At 43.2% G+C, this 17,369-nt stretch overlaps 1 protein-coding gene across 4 annotated transcripts in view; it reads left to right on the top strand.

Moving 5' to 3' along the window:
• SV2C (synaptic vesicle glycoprotein 2C) overlaps nucleotides 1-17,369 on the top strand; it is a 247,434-nt gene that overhangs the window by 192,172 nt on the left and 37,893 nt on the right. For all 4 annotated transcript variants that reach the window (XM_053293614.1, XM_053293612.1, XM_053293611.1 and 1 more), the window contains 2 exons: nucleotides 14,475-14,608; nucleotides 15,267-15,356. In XM_053293614.1, the coding sequence (XP_053149589.1) occupies nucleotides 14,475-14,608; nucleotides 15,267-15,356 (224 nt within the window). The remainder of the gene's footprint in view (nucleotides 1-14,474; nucleotides 14,609-15,266; nucleotides 15,357-17,369) is intronic.

The raw sequence follows: 17,369 nt of genomic DNA, 5'->3' as shown, positions 1-17,369 counted from the left end.
ACCTGGATCTTGGAGACTGTGCATTCACCTCTGAGGCAGAGTGGTATCCCCCTTTTTAAAGGAGGCAGTGGTGAAGCTGCTCCTGAAGAAATACTGTATGCTCTGGACCTGGCCACCTTGAATAACTGTCAGGCAGTTTCAAATTTGTGCTTTTGGACAAGGTCTTGGGAGTGTATACTTGCGTCTCAACTCCAGGAGGTTCTGAATCATACTGATTATTTGGATCTCCGGCTTCTGGCTTGGGTTCAGAACTGCAACTGCCTTCATTGCTGTGATGGATTGCCTTCTCCAGGAGGTACACAGTGGGAGTGTGACCCTTTTGATACTCCTGGATATTCAGCAGCTTTCAAAAACATCTGATAAGACATGGTACCCTTCTGAATTGATTCTCTAGGTTTCTAGGTTCCAGAAGTCCAAGGTTAGTAGTGCAAGGGAACAGATCAGCACGGGAGGCCAGCAGGGTAATAGGACCAATGCTAGCTACCAGGGCAGGATCAAGACTTGGAGAAATCAGAGTGTAGAAGTTGCAGGGCATCCACCAGCAGATAGGAGGATGTTGATTTTGTGAAGATCAATTTCCAACTGAGCCTTGAAATAGCCCTGCTCTTGTTTCTAGCTCCACCCCTTTTCCTGCCAAAGTTGTCAGAACTTAAAAGGAAAATATTCTGTTCAGCAGCTGGTGAGGTTGGGAAGCCTCCATCCTAGTGGACTGGATGTCAGAGTCATCCTCCAAGACAGAGGATGCTGGCAAGGGCACCTCCTCTGGTCATAGTGGAGAGGGCAGATCTGATGAGACTTCAGTTTCTCACTCCAACTCATCCCCACACTGTTCATGTCTTCCCCCATCTGAGGGGCTTCTGGATCCAGGGCCATGACACTATAGTTCTGGGGGTGGGGGATCATTTGTTGGCTTAAGTCGTGTGTTACATATGTTATGAATGAATAGATATTTACTGAGCAATGTCTGATAAGGTACATAGCAAAACAAATGTGCTAGGAGGAGGAGCTATTTCTTACAGAATAGAAGGGAGACGTGAATAAATTCAATAGTGCATTCTAGCTGAGGTCATGACTGCATTAGAACTTAGTGTTCTCATTTGACTTTGACTTTGTCAAACATTTGACTTTGTTTTTACTTTATCCATTTGTTCCTTTCATGTTCATTGAGTGTTGTCAATACACTTATCAAAGAGCAGTAGAGAAGCAATGAGAGACAGCTCGAAAGGATGCATTTGTAATTAGATCTGACAACCTACACATCTGTTATTGGTTACCAAGTTCGAGAGTCGTCTTCTTCATCTGAGTTTTAAGAGCATAGACATGGAGGATGTATCTTAAACAGTGCTGCTTTGTTGGAGATGTCCTAGACATAAATACATTATCAGTGGCAGAAAAGCAGACAGTGTGGTCATGGCCCATTTCATTATGGAGGACAATACACTCTCTCAAGCATGATGCATCCTTTTGCAGGCGTTGTAATGAATTTTTGATGTTTTCTAGGCTCAATCCACATACCCTCTGGTCTGCCATGTGGAATGGGAAATTTCTTCATTTTCTTTATTGCATTTGCAATGTGAAAAATTTTTATTATGTTGAGTTGAATTGGAGAAGGATGTAATTTAACAAAAAATTACATTACTGAGATGCTGAACTGAGCCTTTTCAGACTGAAGATATTAAAATATACCTTTGAGGGTATGAAGCGGTATGTTATAATGTATTTTGCATGTTGAAAGTCCTAAAAAAGAATATTAATAACTATATCAAAGATAAGTAATTTCACAGTGGTCAGTAAAATCTTGTGACCATGTTACATGGGAGCACTTTACTGAAACCATCATGTGGCTACACTTTTTACATGTGCCTGCATTCCCATGTGTGACTCAGGGCAGGGCACCTAAGAGAAAGTGTATTGTAGTGTTGGACTTAGATCAAGGAGCTGTGGGTTCAAATACCTGCTCATTCAAGACTCCTCAGGTCTTTTTATCACTTGGCCTCAGTTTTCACTGAATGAAGAAAGTGGAATATTAATGGCATATCTCACACTCTTACAGTAAAGAAGAATTTCAGTAAATAATCCTTTTGGGGTGATGAATAATAATGTAGCTGTGAAAATATTGTCTCATCCTTCTAAACTTTGTATTGAGACAACTTGATTTCCACCGGAGTCTTCTTGGATTTATTGAAGAGCTCTGCTCCCATAGTCCTGAATACACAGTGCTAGATGAATACTTGATTTAAGTCTTAAGTGGCTTCAGCCTCTCCTTTCTACATCACCAATAGCTTTGGTACTCAGTTTTGAATAATAGCTGAGACATCCAATTAGATTGCTGGAGAAATGTTTCAAAAAATCATAATTGCTTTTAAATGTCAGCAAATTGATGCTGAGCTAGAAATTCAGTACATTTAATAAATGATCCCAGATGAGGACATCCGCTTAAAAAGCATTACTGTCTTATTCTGTTAAATTGTCACTGAGGCTTTTCTCATGACCCCTAGAAAGTGAGCTAATCATAGGTGAATCTAAGGTAGGGCAGCCAGGGCCTAGGCACCACTTCCCGGGGGTGTGTGCGTGTGTGCCAGTGCCATGCTGCTCCCCACCCCCTCCCCAATTCACAATTTAAAAAAAAAAAAAATTTTAAACCTGTAGCCCTTTCAGGGGGGCTTCCTAAAGGCTGTGGGGGGTCTGCAAAGGTTCCCCCTCCCCCTGCCTGCCTCTTAGATCACCGCTGCAGCCTGTCCTGGTCTGATTTTCAGGCCTGTTGAGGCCTACAAAGATCAGTTCAGTGGCCATTTTGGAGGTCGCCGCACATGCTCAGAAGGCCTCTGCGAGGCATTGGAAGGCCTAGGACCTCGCAGGGACCATTTGAGCATGTGCATGGCCCCCACACATACTCAAATGGCCTCTACAAGGCCCTAGTCTAGTTTTTTCCCTGATCTAGGGAGTCAGAAGAATTCAAGTGGTAATGGACCCAAGCACTTAAAGAACAGATATAAGTGGCACAGAAGTAAGTAGATATATCATCCCTTTAAAAAACAATGTTGGTTTAATTTCTTGTAAGCTGGCAAAACTGAAGTGGGGCGGGGGAGAGGCAAGGAATAAAATGGAAATATTCACTCACATGCTGTTTAATTCTCTATACAGAGCTCTATCTTTATCTGCATATTTGTCAAGCAATCTGATTATAAGGTTTGTGGGATTACAAACTTGGAAAGTGCCTGCCTTTAATTTGTGTGGTGCTTTAAAAATAAAAACCTGTTGTAAGAACTCACACTCGGAAATGTTGCATTTGCAATGTATTGCTATCCCTTTGTTGTGCAGTCTTACCATACTGAGAAATGGCTTGTCTTTTGAAATAAGTGGTTAACGTGCTGCAAATTATTCCCTTCAATTTAGCTGAGTTGTACTCGGGTTTTTATTGCCTGTGCATCCCAAGCATATTTGCTCAAGTTTCCTTGCCTTCTAAAAAAGTTATATTTTAGAATGTCTTCTTAAAAAAATCAGTGCAACTCCCTTTTTACTTTGAACACAATTGTTTTTAAAAGACACATTGAATAGTCATACTCTGATTGACTAGTGCATTTGATAAACTAGACATAAAGTTTACTGTCCAGTCTGCCTGTTGCCTGCCTCCGTATTGAACAATTTGTCTCTTTTAAATTCATTTCATTGGCCCTTGGTGCACCTTCCCCCTTTTTTAGCCTGTAGCTACTTTGCAGGGAAGCCAGCTTGCTCTAGTTGGTAATATTTTTTCCCTCTGCATGCCAGGCAGGTCTTGAGGGGATGGGGCAGGGGCAACCTTTTACCAAACCTTTGCAGTGTGGCAGAGACAGAAAATTGGTGATGGTAGTGCAGGGTAGATTATTGTTATAAATTCTTTCTCTCACACACACATACACCATTTTTCTGATTCAGATATCACACTGTTTTGCTGTTCTGTGGCTAGCTGCAACTTCCACCTTCTTCCTGATCAGGCTGCTGGATCCAAGCCTATTGTAAGCTACTGGATAATTTCAGGTTGTTTGGGGCCCCTAGGATTTCCCATTGCAACTATCTCCCTTTAAGGCAAAAGCTGTTTGGACAGAAAAAAACCATTCCTGAACTTCTTGGAGGCAGCAACCTGTAGTGAGGTGTGCTGAGGTAGCAGAGCATTTGCTAAAGAGAGTTTTCACTTCTTAGCTCTAAGGAGGCATGCCCAGCACATGGATGTGCTGCGTTTCCTTGGGAAGGAAATTTTCCTGATTGTGAGTTGCCGTGGCTCCGCACCGCGGCGTCGGGCGTCTCTCCAGAATGCCCCACATACACATGTGGGGCACTGTGGGACTTCCAAGGACCAGGCAGACCCCCCATCCCCACCGCCTCTACCAGCTCTGTGACAGAGCCGGTAGTCATGTGAGTGGCCAATTCAGCCCCCATGGGAGGACAGAATGCTTGTGTGTAGGGAGAGCAGGCCAAACCCCAGTGTCCCCTCCAAACCCTCCTCGGCTCTCCAGACTGTTCGTGTGGAGAGCTTCACTGCCTATTATTGTTAGAAAACAATAGTGATTCCCCAAAAGCTAGATGTATTCCTAGTACTCGCAAAGCACAGATGAAAAGTTAAATGGTTCCCTGGCTCTTGCTTGACTGAATGCTTCCCCCCCACACCCCAAATATTTGCCTACATACAAAACTAGTTATCAAGGAATGAATTCTAGCCTAGTCTTCTGCCTGCAATGCTAATTTTCTGTGTTGAAGGAATTTTTTTGTATTGAGCAGCAGCCAAGCAAATGCGCTCCCACCTGCTGGCTGAAGTGGTACATTGTTTGGGTCTAGTGGGGTGAGGAAAGCCTATGTTAGGATGCAAGGTTGGATCAGGTATCAGCGTTAGAGCCCAAGCTGGGATGAAAGGCTGGAAAGCAGGTGAAATGAGGAATTAAGAGAAATGGGAAGGACTGGATAATGGCTGGTGCTGGAGCTGGTTGTAAAAAGAACTCTATATGGAGCTGTTGCACCAGCAAAGGCCATGCTCGTACTGAAGGGTTTTATATAAGAGCCAGGATCCCTGCCTCTTCCTGGAGCTCAGGTTGGTGCTTTCCCCAACCACCCTTCTATCAAGTTTCTATCAAAGAGTTTTCAAAACTGTTAATTACAAAATGCATACATTAGCACACCATAAATCTGTATTTTTAAACAGTCAGTACAGATCTAATTTGTAAGCTCTAGAAATTCTGACAAATTGGTATATATTAATATGATCCTGTAGTACCAAAACAAAAACTTGGTATTCTACCACATTGACACCACTACTGGTATTCTCCCACCTTGAACAGAGGAATCCACACATTTTGGCTGGTCTTCGTCATTGAAAAAAAAAGTGTGTTCACCCAGGACCTTGACTCTCTCCCAAGGAGTAGGGTCTTGACCCTTACTTCAGCTGCACCTCTGAAATTCAGCATGACGGCGGGGATAATCAGTCCCACGCTCCCCTTTAAGCATCAGTTTACTGCCCTTGCAAGGCTCTCTAAACACCTTGGAAGTGTAGTGCAAAAGCAACAAGCTCCAGCCCTCCTCTCCAGCTTGAATCTGGGGTTGTCCCCACAGTTGCACTGCACTTTAGAAGTGACTGAACGGCCTCGGAAGCCCATAGCAACTGCAGCGATGATCCTCATCAGGAGAGAGAATGCAATGCACAGGGAGCTGAGTACAAAGAGATAAATTTTATTCATGATGGATGATTATTAGTACCATATATTGGGATGTTTGCTTACTCAGGATTGTTTTAGCAGAGGTTCTTTGTTTATTCAGCTGATATTCCTCTTATTTTAATGTGGTACCATTGGAGAAACTAAACAAAACCTAGAATGCCAACAAGATATGTCTCAGCTCCTGTCCACTTCAAAATATTCCAGTCTCGTATTTTAAAGTTTATTTAGTATACCAAATAGGCTGAAGTAGTCAAAAGTAAATCTGTACTCTAACCTACACCATAATATACTGAAGAGTTAGACTCTATTCTGATGATTACATCTGAATGCTGTAAGGGTGCCATCCAGTGGTGCCATCCAGTGGCACCCTTACAGCTGTTCTGTTAAACATCCCAGACTATAAATAAAAACATCTTATAATACCCTTTTCTGATGTGTTTTGCTCTTTTCAGTTCCTGATCATTGTAAGAATGTATGAGATAATGTTTTTTTAAAGCCTACATTATTCGAGGACAAAATATTTAAAACAGTAAACAAAAAATACTGTAATATTGATTGGTTTGATATATAATATTTTTATCCTGTTTTTCTACTGTAATAGCCTTCAAGGTGTCTTATAAATTCTTGTTAATAAATCGTGTATACTAATAGTGAGCTCAGGAGATTAAGTGCCTATTGGTTTAGAAGTGAAATGGGGCCTCCCAAAAATAATATAGTGGTTTCTACATACTCGGAGGACTCCTCAGGGGTGCAGAAGTTTGCGCATATGTAAAGTTTTCAAGGGGAAAAAATGTTTTGAACCTCCAGAAATGGCCCTGTGACTGTCCAGGGCCTGTGTGAGTTTCTGTTATCTTATTGATACTTTGAGGGCACAGGGGTCAGAAAATACTAATCTCATTAACTGGAAAAGTCAAAACCTTGTCTCTGTTGCTGTCTTTTGTTCATGAGAAGAAGGGGGCATGCTTTGGGAGCTGTGAACATTCCCAGTTTTTGGTCATGAGTGAGTTAAAACCTAAATCATAGGAGGGGAACATGATCATGTGGCAGGCGGGCGCATGCTCTAATAGTGATGCCCTACCCAGCACTTTTGCCTAGCATATTATTGAGATAGGAGGAGACACCATCAGAGCCTGTGCCCACTTCCCACATTCCCCTTCTCCAACCTAGTTTTTAACTCGCACACAGACAGAAATCAGGAGCGTTCACAATTCCTAAAGCTGAGTAGGATGTTTGTCCTACCCAGTTAGTGATTGTGAGAACAGCCCTAGTATATTCCATGCACAGATACTCAGAAAGACCCAGCCCATTCTTAATTGAGATTGAATTGGAGAGGAGAGGTGGTCTAGGAGAGAAGAGCTGGTCTTGTGGTAGCAAGGATGACTTGTCCCCTTAGCTAAGCAGGGTCTACCCTGGTTGCATATGAATGGGAGATTAGAAGCGTGAGCACTATAAGATATTCCCTTCAGGGGATGGTGCCACTCTGGGAAGAACAAGTTGTGGCAGACCTTGAGCCAAAATGGGGTTCAGGACTATGATTCACTCCTCACTCAGCAGGATAATTTGACATTAAAAGAGCTCACTAAGGCCCTTCTAGTGAATCACCTGGAGTCTGGGAGGATGCTGCAAAAGCTTTATTCAGTAGTCAGAAGGTTCCTTCAACCCCAACCACCTTCTCTCTCAGTCCTCTGCCCTATAGTCTCTAGGAGTACATTGCCTCAAACCTTGTCATGAGTGAGCTCCTCATCCATATACCGAGTCAGACCATTGGTCCATCTAGCTCAGTATTGTCTACGCAGACTGGCTGCAGCTTCTCCAAGGCTGCAAGCAGGAATCTCTCTCAGCCCTATCTTGAAGATGCTGCCTGGGAGGGAACTTGGAACCTTTTGCTCTTCCCAGAGCAGCACCATCCCCTGAGGGGAATATTTTACAGTGCTCATACATATAGTTTCCCATTCATATACAACCAGGGTGGACCCTACTTAGCAAAGAGGACAAGTCATGCTTGCTACCACAAGACCAGCTCTCCTCCCACTCACACATTCTGTCCCCTCTTATCCTCAGAACAAGTCACCGACTGTGTGTGACCACCCCACAGGTGCTGAGCTATCTCCTGCTGTAGAAGGAACCCAGCATCCTCCCCTCTACTTGACTTTCAGTGTCATTGAGGTCATTGCAGAGAAAACATGTCAGAGGCAGAGCTTCTGGCTGCAAGTGCAGTCATTGAGCCAGCTCTCTGCAGTCTCGCCGTAGTTGACCACTGGGTTCCACTGGGTCACATTTGCAGGCATTTCCTTCCCCTTTGTAGTTTGCCTCTCTTTGTGGTAAACTTGTAGGGGACCTTTTTGTGATATATATTTTTTTTTTAGCTGGGTGGTATTGCAGAGAGAATGCATCTCTTCCAACATAGGTCGCCTACACCCATATTCCATAGTGGGCATCCAGGCAATATAGCTTTCTTGCTATCCTGGTCAGCTGTAGCTTTGGCACTGTTTTTATGTGTTTTCAGAATAGCAATGCATCCTAGTAAACATGTCATAGCCCAGTCCGATTTGACTATGTGATGATGTAACTATTACTAGTAGGAAGGACCATTTTCAATCAGAAAATGGTGCCAAAGCTGCAACTAATCATGGATAGTGAAGAGGTGCAAAAAAAGAATGGGAGGGGGAGATAAGCCTTTTGGAATGTTTCAGATTTCAAGAAATGCTTTGGGGGTACCCAGAGATCCATTCTTGTGCAGCAAATGTTCAGCTCTGATAGAAGATACATTCTGTCATAACACCTTCAGTATGTGTATCTGTAGGAATCCTTCTAATGGCCATTCCTTTGATAGCAAATATTAGTTAGAAGCTGACCTTTTTGTACAAATGTTTCCTTTATTCTATTTTTGAAGAAAAATAAATGAAAAATGAAAAATAACCCCCCCAAAAAGTCTGGTAAAAAGCAGCTTGCCTAGACTAGAATTTACTATTTAAATAAGTGATTCTGGGTAAATTAGAATCTTTGTACATTTTGCCATTGATCTGTCCTACACTAATCCCATTCTGTAATCTGTCACTGCAGGTTGGGTGATTCATTTGGTCATTTCTTGTAATCAGTAGAGTGAGAAGGTGATATTCAATGTGAAGCTGCTGCAGAGGCTGAAAAATGCAGTTAGAGTAGCTTTTCTTTTACTCCACAGCCCAAGAAAGCTGTTCCCAAGATGCATTTGGGCCTATTGTTTTAACAGCCCGTCACCCCTTGGAACTTGCTGCTGTTTTCAAGATTAATGACTTTGGAATTCAGCATTTGCGGAGAGCAAGGGTGAAGTTTAACTCTGCAAAGCTGCATTGCCTTCTGAATGAATCAGACAAAGAACACATATATCTTCCTTGTTGTGGCATTAAGAAGGGATGGCAGGTCCAAATTGGTTAGAAGCCAAGAGTATTGCCTATGTTTGGCAACAGACTTTAGCTTCAGATAATCTGTTCAAAATATATTAGAATCTTTTTTAAAAAAATGTCCATAGGATCTGAAGTCCTTAGAGACAAATCTATATGTATGTGCTTCTTCCATGCACTACAAATAACCAAAGAACCAGTGCATAAAAAACAAAAATTCATTGGCTTGCTAATCTGCCATGATATAGAAATGTGTGCTGGAGCAGTGTCAAGACTAAATAAAGCCATTGACAGAATTTTATTCCCTACTGGATTAGTTGTAATTATGCTGTTGAAAATATGAGACTCAGTGATGTAAAAGTTAAATTACCGTACAGTTGGAAAAAGGAAAGTAGCAACAAAATCATTACGGACTCTCTCACTCAAGCCCTTTACACCTCTATAGGTGTAAAATTGTTAAATTTTTACATATTTGGAACTGTGAAGACATGCAGAATGTCAAAGGGCATTATCCATGCAATCACTGTATATATCAGTATAACCTGATTGCTACAAGAGAATCTACTTATAGAGCAGAGTTGCTTTCAAGAACCAAGTTTATCCCAGGCGCCTTGTGCTGTGCATCCTCATCCACAAATCTACATATTCCCAACCATACTGTCTTCTCCTATCATACTTTCTAATGGCATATGAACCTTCCTAGAATAGCAAGTGATAATGAAGATGTGGAAAACCTAGCAAAATACATAACTGCCCACCCACCCCCGCCATGATGCAGGGGAAATATGTAGTACATTCTGTGATGACTCTCCAAAACAGTTGTGTTCGCTTTAGAAAGCACTGCAGTGTTAGCACAGGAATGCCTGACGAGCCACACTGGACTAGCAGAGCGTGCTTTTCTTAGTCATCTTTAGAATGGGAGCAGATGTTACACCTAGCAGAAGGAAGGTGCAGATGTGATGAATTCTGCTCCTGCTGCTGTAATATTTAGGTATACTTGCATGTGATGTGGTGTCATGACATTGTAAGTTTCTCTGCCAGTGGCAAGCCACAGATGTGCAGTGGGGGGTGGAAATATGATGATATTGTATCACATGGCAAGTGTACTCCACTGTTTCAGGGTGGGGTAAAAGGGGAGAACTTCCCACAGGAATGCCAATTAGAAGTAACTGAATATGATCAATGATGGCAAAATGTTACTGTAAATGGTGGTGAGTATGGCAATTACTTTAATATAATCATAATTTTGATACGTTACTGTGTCTGATTCCTGTGACAGTGCTAAAATCTGTGGATTCTGTGAAATCCTGTGAAATTTTCAATTCTTTGAAAACCGTAGATCCAAGATAGACATTTTATATAGATCTTCATTTTACTGACTATATATAGCTTCATTCTGTAATAAAGATAAGTGCATTAAATATGGCTGTTACAATTTTAGAAAATGTTCATACAAATTTGTTAATACAGATCATATGTTAGAAGAGCAAGCAAACATGTGCAGCTTGTGGAGGATTACAAACCGGGTTTATGATAGAGAAATAAAATACATTTGCTCTGTTAAATCCAAGGTATTGACTGGTTTTAAATCTGATATTTAATACAGTAATTACAGAGATTTAAGAAATGCAGAGAAAGGATATATTGCAGATTATATATGAGTTTATTCTATATGTGAATACTTTGATTTTATTGGCAATTAAAAGGCCAATTTCTTTGTATATGAACCAGCATGATCCCTCTGTTTATATGCTGTTTGACATAAAAATGATAGCTTCATAGGCTTAGATCTAAAGGGGTTGTCCTGCTGATTCAAAACCTTTTCTGCTTACAGAAGAGCCGTTCCTGACCCAGCAGAAGAGACTTGGGTGAAAAAAAATGACTCTGAATCCAAGTTGTTCTGTCTGGGTGAGCTCTTGCATAAGAGATTGCATAAGCTCTTTTCAGGACCTTTTAAGGCCCACTAAAGTTTATATACTACAGCCTGTATGGCAAAACTACATGTTATGTAAAGCTCATCATTAACAGATGGGCTTAACATAAGAAGTGTCCCCTTTTCAACAAATAGCTACAGTTTGGGGGATCTGGCTTAGGACCATGACCCATAGTTGGGAGAAGTTAACTCTTCCCCATTACTGTTTTCTAGCCAAAAATCCCCTTAATGAATGTTTGTTGCAAAATAGCCACTTCATGGGGCAATTGGTGGTGGGAAAACAATGCAGGTGGAAATAGTTAAGTCTATTGTGCACCGCAGTTGTGAGCTGCAACACTCTCTCCCCACAACTGGCTATTAGTAAAGAGAGGGTGACCCTTCTGGTCCACTTGTGAGCCACAACACCTTCTCCCTAAAACTGACTATTAATAAAGAGAGGGTGACTTTTCCAGTCCACTTGTGGTGTTAAGCTCAGCTGTTAATGTAACGTGTAGTTTGGCCCGTATTCCCTGTTTTTTGTCACTTACAACTCAAGGCCTTTCACACTGGGAGTGCTCTCATAGCACTAGAACCCAGGGGTCATCCCATGAAACTGAAGGCCGGGAAATTTAGAACCAAAAAGGAAGTCCTTTTTCACACAGAGTATAATTAATCTGTGGAATTCACTGCCACCGGATGTGGTGATGGTCACTAGCTTGGATGGCTTTAAAGGGGGCTTAGACAAATATGCGGAGGTCAGGTCTATCAATGGCTACTAGTCTGGTGGCTATAGGCCACCAGCCTCAGAGGCAAGATGCCTCTAAAAACCAGTTGCAGGGAAGCAACAGCAAGGGACAGGGCATGCCCTCACCTCTTGCCTCTGGGCTTCTCAGAGGCATCTGGTGGGTCACTGTGTGAAAAAGGATGTTGGACTGGTTGGGTCTTGAGCCTGATTCAGCAGGGCTGTTCTTATGTGTTCTTAGCTTCTTTCTGCTGCTCATGCATAAGACCTTAGTGTCTCTGAAGGCAACCCCTGAAACCTTGTGACACTGCACTGCAGTGTCTTCCACTTGCGCTTGAATAGCATTCTCCTGTTGGCCATGGTTCTTTGGATCCAAACCATAAACATTTTGTGTGTGTCTGAGTAATATCTGAATTAATTATTAGTTTTGAAAGTAGTTTATTAGATCTTTGTTTCTGTGTGGATGTGTACATGACAAATGCAAAGGAACAAAATTTATTTGCTTTTCAAACTAAATAGCAAGTCTTCATCAATGTATTCTGTGCTTCGTCTGATGTTTTTTAAAGGACAATGGTAAAATAATAGAACATGCATCTGTACTCCTCGTCTGCTTTTGATCTTAATTTGCAGCAAGTGATTTTTGAGGAGACCAAAACAATCAAATCAATCTTTTTTACAAGAACATACCATTTGCAATATGAAATGTGATGCTTTTAGTTGAGTGATGACAAATTTGATGTCAAGAACAGAACAAAATGGAAGCAGACTGGGAAATAAGATGAACAGAATACATACCACCAAATCTAGATGAATGAAATAATAAATGTTTGACATAAAGGCAGAAATACACCTCTAAAAGGAAATCCTTTGAGAGTAGCCTACCTCTGCAGATACACATACAGAAGATAAGTGGTGAAAACATGTGTGGTATAAGAAACAAAGAAAATGAGACAATCTAAAAACACATCACATTTTTCATATACACAAGCTTCTAGATTTTTACTGTCTTCTCTTTTTAGTCTTCTGTTTTTAAATTAGTTCTTGTTAGTGTCCCCTTGTTAGTTTTCAGTACCCATGCAGCCATTTCCAAGTGGCCATTTACACACACACACACACACGCTTCAGAAAATCATTAAAAGGCGCTATGGCAGCAATCATGTAACTATGTATTTGATGAAAAAATATCATACATGTTGCCAGTGACTTGGAATTATTCTAATAGTTTTGTACCAGCTGGGCCGGGCACAGAGCATCTGCGCCTCTGGCCGGCCGACCCACTGCCACTGTTCCCCACCACCACCACGCCGGTATGCCCAGCCTTCTGGCTGGCCCCTCCCCCTCCCCCACCGTCCGCTTCTCGGACCCCCCCCCCCAGTGTTTTCTGGTAGGCCGGCCTGCTTCCTCTCCCCCGCTCCACACTTTCTGGCTTGTGGGCCAGCCGGAAAACCAGCCTGCCACCTCTTCCCACCGCCTCCTCCTCCCGGCGGCCGAGCCAGGCCAGCCCGCCACTGCGTCCTACGGCCGACCAGCAGCTGGGCCAGGCTGGCACATCGCCACCTCCTCTGCCCGACTGGCGGCCAGGCCGGCATGCTGCCACCATTGTCTCCCGTCCCCGTTGCTATCCCCAGGCAGCTGCTTTCGCAAGTGCTGCCACAATGGGTACATTTAGGAGAATTAAATATATTGATTATGTGTTCTCATGACCAACACAATCTTAGTGAAAGGGTTAAGTACAATTTATGAGCCGTGACGTGAGAACCTTCACTTAAGCTCCATAGTCCCACTGCCGTCAAATACGATTAAACTAGGATTGGTCACCAATTGTAATTCAATCCTAGTTAACCATGGCAGTGGGACTACAATCTGTGTAAAAGCATGGGTTCTCACATCACTCTGTGCGGGAGTGTGCCTGCCTCACCAATCATAGCTAATCTTCTAACTAAGATTGTCCAGGTCAAGAGAACATGGCTAGAACACAATATCCAAATATTATCCACAATATTCATCCTCATGTGACTATGAGGCTATTCACACAATGGGACGAAATCGGGCTAGCCTCCCCTAGTGGGAACCACTGGGCTCGGCTGCCAGCCCGGTGGTTCCTGAGCAGGTAAACCGCTCAAGTAGCCCGCCCCTTAAATGAGTATGTGGAGCAAGCACTCCGCAAACCCGGCTTTTGAGATCATGAGTAGCCACGCCGCAGCTACTCACGAGTAGACCCCTCCCGGCTTGGGGTTCTCTCCAGTAGGCCTGCGTGCTCACGCAGGGCATACTGGAGCTTCCAGGGTCTGCGCAGCCCACAAACTCCCCAGTCCCTGCTGGCTCCGTCACCGGCAGTCGTCTGCCCAATTGTCTGCGGGGAGAGCGGGCTTAGCCCACTCTCCCCGCAAACCCAACAAAAGCGGGTCTCACTGATCATGAGACCCTCCTCTGTGTGGGGCGAGGGAGTAGCATTGTGCCTCTGTTCGTGATGATGGGCTGTATCATCTGAACCAGCTCAATTTTGTTTGATTTCAAGCTGAACCAGCTCAATTTTTGTGTGATAATATACATTATCATTTGAAGATTCCAAAATGTGGCCTTATTAGAATAATCAAATTAAGCAGATTCTTCCCCCAACTTTTCCTTTTCTCAAAATAAGCATTTGTTAGGCCAGACCATTATGAAAATATGTTTCCCAAAGCTTATGAGCAACAGACTCAGCCGTGCAAAGTATTCCACGCATTGTTATATGTGTATGTTTTCTCTTTATCCAGGATGGAGTTTCAGCATGGGATCTGCCTATCAGTTTCACAGCTGGCGAGTATTTGTTGTTATGTGTGCTCTACCTTGTGTTTCTGCTGTGGTGGCACTCACTTTCATGCCAGAAAGTCCAAGATTCTTACTTGAGGTAAAATGTCTATATCATCCCACAAATTACGGAAAATCTAAGAAGTTCAATATGTAGGGTTACTGCATTTTATCCTCTTAATGCCCTTTTGAGATAGGTTAAGTTGAGATGTGGTGACTTGCTCATGGTGCCCTGAAGCTACAAACACAACAAGTGTGTGTAAGTGAGCTATGGTGCCATTTTTGAAAACAAAAAGCTACTTTGGAAACAGGGCATTTAGAACAGAGAAATTGGGCTGAACTGTTTCCTCCCGCATAATTTTTCCACTTCAAATTGCCTGTGCCCCACCCCCCTCAAGCAGCCTTTTCCCATCAAGATTTCAGAATGATGTTTGCTGATGTGCAGCATGTAGCTTAGCCCCCAACTGCCCATGAATTTCATGGCTGAGTGAACTTGGATGTTCCTGGTCTAAGTCCAGCACTAATTCACTACAACACACTGGTGAGACTAGAATGTGGAGGAGGAACAGCTGGTGAGTTCTGAGATCATAGGAGATTTAGATAACTATTCTTCAGTGACAGAATAGTTTAGGGAAAGGGTAAATAAGTCAGAGTTATTTATATTGCAGTATTCCTAACCATTTCTGTTCCCACAAGATTTGTTACTCTGAATTGATGTTTAAATATATGTGTTGTCCCACATTTGGTCTTATCTGTAGGTTGGGAAACATGATGAAGCATGGATGATTCTCAAACAAATTCATGATACAAACATGAGAGCTCGTGGTCAGCCTGAAAAAGTGTTCACAGTGAGTATCTTTACAAAAGTATGCCTTATTAAACTAACTTCAGTCACAATTTAGTGATATAAAATTAAGAGATGTGTTGAAAACTTTCCTTTTTCTTAAGGGAAACAATGACTTGCATGTTGCACAGCATAACACGGGGGGTTTAGAACCGTCTGCACTGCTGTAGGTGTCTAAAGCACTGCCTGTGCTGCCACTGTTGCAGAACAGTACTGCACAAGCACAGTTGTGTTACGCTGCATCCATTGGAAATAATAGATGTCACATCACACAACTGTGATTGCTTTAGACACCAGCAGCGGCACAGGTGATTTTGAACCATTTGCACTCTACTGCAAAATATATCAGTCAATATTTTCAGAAAAATTGAAATCTGAAGTAGTTTCATTGTTTAAGAATGTTACACCGGCTATAATTCAGCATGCACACACTCATGCACACCCTGCCAAATTGTTTCAGCCGATTCCTTCTTAAAATATCTTCATCAATCATTGGCTGACTTAAACCAACCTGGGAGCTGGGCTAAAACTCTGTTTCTCGATCAGCTACATCTCTTTAGCATATCATACCTCTCCATAGGCCCAAAACATTGCCTCTTCCAACCTTGTCTTTGTCTTGCTCAGATCTTCCCCACTGTGGTTGGTCATTGCCCATTTTTCTACCAGTATCACTTCCACTTCCTACTAGCAGACTTTGGTCTCCTTTGGTTGCCATGTGAGAAGGCACTGACCAAGAACTGTAGCTAATATCCAGACAATTGCCGTGCCAGCAGAAGGGGTGTTTTCCATTGCATGCATGAGGGGCAGTTTTTAGCAAACATCCCTTCCCTCTGCAGGGAAGACACTGCTTTATTATATAGAGCCCCTTCACACCAGCTGCAGAGGGAAGGGATGTTTGCTAAAAATTGCCCTTCACTCATGCAATGGAAAACACTGCTTCTGCAGTGACTAGGCAGTTGTCAAGGGCACCAAGTGGCAGTTGTCAAGGGATGGGGCGCTGACAGCCTAAGTCCAGCGCCAGCCCACCCAAATGGGTGCTCACCACTGCGCTCTCTGCCAGCCCACATCATCACTTCCTCTTCTGCCTGCTAGCTGCTTCTGCTGCCAGTGAGGCCTCTTAACTGCCATTACGCATTGTAATTACATGAGTACAACGAGCTGCAGCAATTAGAGGCTTCCGCAACTGCAGCAAAAGCTACCAGCAGGCAGAAGAGGAGGCAGCTATGGGGACAGAGACGGGATGGGGGCAAGCACAGGGACGGGGATAGGTCAACAGGCACAGCAGGAACAAGGATGAGGCAGCATTCACGGTGGCAGGGACAGGGGTAGGGTGGTGGATGCAGTGGCAGCAATAGGGATGGGGTGGCAGGCGCAGCAGGGATGGGTTGGCGGCCATGGCAGCGGGCATGGGGATGGGACTATGGGTGCAGCAGGGCCAGGCTATGGGGACAGGGGGCAGCTGTGGGTAGGCTTCACCTGGGACTCCAAAACCCCTTGGGCCGGCCCTATCCCTGCACATTCCTGCTTGGCCTCCTGGCCCTGAAGGCGTTTTTCAGTCAGATCAGTGTTTTTCAGTCAGGGTTCCATGGGACCCTTGGGTTCTGCACTGGGGTTCTGCAAAATGTTACTACTCCCCTCCTCGGGCACTTCATTTTCTTCTCTTGCACCAGCCAGTCATGACCACTTCAGGAGTGGGCATATCCACAAGAAACGTTTGACCGCATCTAGTTTGGGAACATATTTTGTGACCTTCAGACACACTGACTTGGGGAAAAAATATCATTCTCCTGCGTTATTTAGAATAGGAGAGAATATTTCAGAGAATTGTTCTACCCATTCTATTAAATGTTTTAAATTAAATATTAAATGTTGGCATTTCAAGTAATATAACTTGCTCTATGGATTCCTCACCCCAAAAAAGGTGGTGTTTGGTTTTTTGTATTTATTTTTTTTTAAGAACACAGCCCTGAGTCCTCAGCCCCAATAATTCTGCTACTTGTTCCTTTAACCACACCCT

The sequence above is a fragment of the Hemicordylus capensis genome, chromosome 2 (assembly GCF_027244095.1).
Source record: "Hemicordylus capensis ecotype Gifberg chromosome 2, rHemCap1.1.pri, whole genome shotgun sequence".
NCBI classification, from domain to species: Eukaryota; Metazoa; Chordata; class Lepidosauria; order Squamata; family Cordylidae; genus Hemicordylus; species Hemicordylus capensis.
This window is presented reverse-complemented; position numbering and strand designations above follow the sequence as displayed.